The sequence below is a fragment of the Poeciliopsis prolifica genome, unplaced genomic scaffold, assembly GCF_027474105.1.
Source record: "Poeciliopsis prolifica strain line A6 unplaced genomic scaffold, Auburn_PproV2 SCAFFOLD056, whole genome shotgun sequence".
Lineage (NCBI taxonomy): Eukaryota > Metazoa > Chordata > Actinopteri > Cyprinodontiformes > Poeciliidae > Poeciliopsis > Poeciliopsis prolifica.
The window spans coordinates 2720808-2725564 of NW_026562431.1; the positions used below are offsets into that span (position 1 = coordinate 2720808).

At 45.9% G+C, this 4757-nt stretch overlaps 1 protein-coding gene across 1 annotated transcript; it reads left to right on the plus strand.

The window, feature by feature from the left end:
- The first annotated feature begins 2860 nt into the window (after positions 1 to 2860).
- Positions 2861 to 4393, plus strand: LOC129379188 (uncharacterized). Its single transcript, XM_055059838.1, has one exon. It carries the CDS (start codon positions 2966 to 2968, stop codon positions 4391 to 4393), a length of 1428 nt encoding a protein of 475 aa, XP_054915813.1. The 5' UTR covers positions 2861 to 2965.
- The last annotated feature ends 364 nt before the right edge of the window (positions 4394 to 4757 follow it).

The following is a 4757-nucleotide window of genomic DNA, read 5'->3' on the forward strand; positions in this document are numbered from 1 at the left end:
CATTGTGTGCTACACAACAAACCTCATCCTCTCTCGAAGTGTAGAACCTTCAGAGGAATGCTCATTGAAGAAAGAAAGGCAATTCTCAAGAATATGGAATATGCTACAAATGTTGTAAAGCTGTACATCTGGCAAGAAACTGTGAAGAAGAAACAGTCTGTACAGAGTGTGGAAGTGTAACACATGTCTCAGCTCTACACCCAGGACCTTCACCGTGGGTAAACACCCCAGATTCTCGGATATCAGAGAACGGCGGGGAGGAGGAACAAGTGAGAAAAAGGAAGAAGCCGTCTCCACGACTTGCACCAAAATCTGTGGCAAGGAAATCTCAGGACGCTCCTGCTCTAAAATAAGTCTGGTGAAAGTATATCCAGATGGTCGTCCAGGTGCTGCAGTGAAGGTGTATGCAATATTGGATGATCAAAGCAATAGATCACTTGCACGGACTGAATTCTTTGATATGTTCAACATAACAGGGACAGCCACACCGTATTTCCTTAAAACGTGTGCAGGAACTATGGAAACGCAAGGCAGACAGGCTTGTGGCTTCATGATCGAGGCGAACGATGGCAGCATTCAGCTCGCTTTACCAACGTTGATCGAGTGCAACGAGATCCCGAATAATCGGTCGGAAATCCCGACACCAGAAGTGGCATTAAACCACAGCCATTTGAAACACCTTGCAAAGTACATTCCTGAGCTCGAGGAGCAAACTCCTATTGTACTCTTATTAGGCAGAGACATTCTTAGAGTGCACAAAGCTAGGAAACAAGTGAATGGCCCACACAATGCACCATATGCCCAAAAACTGGACTTGGGATGGGTGATTGTTGGTGATGTATGTTTAGGAGATGTTCATAAGCCATCTGCTGTGACCTCCTGTTACACCAACATCTTAAAAACTGGACGGCCCTCTCTATTTGAGCCGTGTCCAAGGAGTTACACAGTTAAAGAGAGATTCTGTTGATGACCCCCCCTTCTCAACTTCATCTTTCAACACAGGCTTCATCAGCAGTAGTGAAGGTCTGGATGCGGATGTCTTTCTCCAAACAAAGACGGATGATTTGGACGCTCCTTCAATAGAGGACATTCAATTCCTGACAATGATGGACAAAGAAGTACATCAGGATGAAAAGAACAACTGGGTCGCTCCTCTTCCTTTCAGGACATGGCGACCACAGCTTCCAGAGAACCGCTCACAGGCACTTCAGAGACTTCACTCACTGCAGCAAAACTTCAGGAGAAAGCCGGAGATGAAACAGCAGTTCTTCGACTTCATGGAAAGGATCTTCAGAAACGGGCACGCAGAAGAGGCACCCCCTCTGGGACCAGGGGAGGAGCATTGGTATTTACCTTCATTTGGGGTTTTTCATCCTAAAAAACCATCTCAGATCAGAGTTGTCTTTGATTCTAGTGCACAACATAACGGACTTTCTTTGAATCAGGTACTCTTAACAGGGCCTGATCTCAATAATAGCCTCAATGGAGTCCTTCTGAGGTTCAGGAAGGAACCAATAGCCTTTTCAGTAGACATAGAGCAAATGTTTTATTGTTTCACAGTGAAACCAGCAGATCGCAATTTCCTCCGGTTTCTCTGGTTTAAGAACAATGAGCCGGAAGGAGAGATAATAGATTACCGCATGAAGGTGCATGTTTTTGGAAACAGCCCTTCCCCTGCAGTAGCTATTTACTGCCTTAGGAGGGCAGCAGAAGCTGGCCAAAAAGAGTTTGGTGAGGACGCTAAACAGTTTGTCGTCCGCGATTTCTATATGGATGATGGCCTAAAATCCCTTCCTTCGTCAGAGGATGCCATCAGCCTGCTAAAAAGAACAAAAGACATGTTAGCTTGTTCTAATCTAAGGCTACATAAGCTGGCATCTAACAGTAAAAGTGTAATGGAAGCTTTTCCTGGTGAGGATCATGCTACCAATCTGAAAGACCTGGATCTAGATTCAGGCAACCTGCCTATGCAGCGCAGTTTAGGATTGCTGTGGGACTTGGATTCAGACAGTTTCACTTACCAAGTTCAGGAGGAGAGAAAAGCATTCACTCGGCGTGGAGTCCTCTCCACTGTAAATAGTTTGTACGACCCACTTGGATTGGTGTCTCCAATCACATTCAGGGCAAAGCACTTCTTCGAGAACTCACCACAGACTCCCCAGACTGGGATGCGCCTCTTCCTCCAGAGAAGGAGAAGCAGTGGGAGAGTTGGAGAAGCACTCTTAAAGAGTTGCAGCATTTTAAGATCCCTAGATCTTACACACATGTACCACCATCTGCTGCAAAGCACAAAGAACTTTGTGTGTTCTCAGAGCCTCTGAAAGAGCAGTGGCAGCAGTTGCATATTTAAAGACTGTGGATGGGCATGGAAAATGTCACACTGGCTTGATAGCAAGTAAAGTCAGACTTGCACCAAGGCCTGGCTATACCATACCTAGACTAGAGCTTTGTGCCGCAGTCATGGCAGTGCATTTGTATGAGGTTATTGTCTCAGAAATTGACATTCAGTTCACATCAGTTACCTTTTACACAGACAGTAAAGTTGTCCTGGGGTACATTTACAATGAAAAAAGAAGATTTCATGTATTTGTTCACAATCGTGTCCAGAGAATCAGACGCAGCACACGGCCTCAGCAATGGCAATATGTGCACACAGAGCACAACCCTGCAGACATTGCTACACGACCTGTTCCAGCAGAACTGTTGAGAAACACAATATGGTTCACTGGTCCAGCCCTTCTATCCAAACATGGAAGTCTCATCAGTTGTAGAGCAAACATATGAGCTTTTGGATCCAGAATACGATCCAGACATAAAGAAAGTGACAACTCTAACAACAGTAGTGTCTCAGCATCTCGGCTCTCATCGTTTTGAGCGATTTTCTTGTTGGAGAACAGTTGTTAGAACAGTTGGAGGATTGATTCACATCACTCAGTGCTTCAAAAAGAGACGAGACGACCTTTCAATGGAGTGTAAAGGCTGGCATTTGTGCTCACCACACTTGTCAGTGGACATTCTCAAAGACAGTACTACAATAATTCTCAGATCTGTTCAGCAGGAAGTCTTTGGAGCAGAGCTGGAATTGATTGCTGCTAATCAATGCATTCCAAAGAGCAGCCTGTTGTGGTCGTTGGATCCTTTCATTGACTGCAAGGGAGTTCTAAGGGTCGGAGGTCGTCTTCAGGAAGCGAACTTAGGATCTGCAGAGAAAAGACCAGTAATTCTACCTGGACGTCATCATGTCACCACCCTGATAGTTCGTCACTACCATGCAGAATCTCAACATCAAGGGAGGCACTTCACGGAAGGAGCTATCAGATCTGCAGGCTTTTGGATCCTGGGTGGCAAACGATGCGTGAGTAAACTCATCTTTGAATGTGTCACATGCAAAAGGCTCAGAGGAAAGTGTGAAGTTCAAAAGATGGCAGATCTCCCGGCTGACAGACTCAGCACGGAACCACCGTTCTCTAATATCGGCCTAGATGTCTTTGGTCCATGGTCTGTATCTGCCCGACGGACAAGAGGAGGTCATGCGGAGAGCAAGAGGTGGGCTATTTTGTTCACATGTTTAAGTGTCAGAGCTATCCATATCGAGGTCATTGAATCCTTGGATACCTCCAGTTTCATAAACGGATTGAGAAGATTCCTGGCCATCAGAGGACCAGTGAAGCACATCCGCTCTGACAGGGGAACTAACTTTATCGGGGCTTCAAAAGTCCTAGGAATTCCCTCAAATATTGATGAAACATCTGTGCAGGGATTTCTTTCAGATCACGACTGCACTTGGACCTTCAACAGCCCTCATTCTTCTCACATGGGCGGAGTGTGGGAACGGATGATTGGTGTCACACGCCGCATTTTGGACTCAATGTTCCTTCAGATGGGAACTTCCAAACTCACGCACGAGGTGCTCGTGACCTTCATGGCAGAGGTCGCAGCTATCGTCAACAACAGACCGTTGATTCCTGTCTCCTACGATCCTATGGATCCATTCATCCTTACACCTGCCACTTTGTTGACGCAGAAAGTGGAACCTTGTCCAGCTCCTGTGAGAGACTTGGAGGACAAGGACTTGTCCCGACAGCAATGGCGCAGGGTGCAAAGTCTGTCTGACACCTTCTGGGACAGATGGCGCAAGCAGTATTTATCTACTCTGCAACCTCGCAAGAAGTGGACATCTGAGCACAGAAGTTTGAAACCAGGAGATGTTGTGCTCCTAAGAGACAATGCGGTGAAACGTAATGTCTGGCCTATGGGCATCATTACTGAGGTGTTCCCCAGTAAAGATGGACTTGTTCGGAAAGTTCAAATTAAAGTACCGAAGGTAGATGGTATTAAGCTGTTCTTAAGACCCGCATGTGATGTGGTTTTGCTTATTGCTTCGCAAGTGTAAGGTTGTGCATTTTTGTGTTATGTGAACTTCGTAGTTCAGACGGGGAGTGTGATGTTATGTCAGTTGACATTCTACAAGTTATAAGATTTAAGCGTTCAATGTCGCCATCTAGTGGTGAAATTTATGTACATCACTTTAAGAGTCGAGCGTTAATGATGTCATTAGAAAGCCGACAGGTCAGGACAACGCAACGCATGGGTTTTCGCAGTAACACGGCTACTGTTATACAGTTGGTCCTAGAAAGCACTGTCGTTTTACACCTACTCCAACTGGCTTCATTAAAGACTCAACGCAAACGCTCCAGTCTGTGTGATTCCTTTGGAGAGGAGTTTAGCTGAGTGTCGACTCCGGCAAGGCGTTGGAG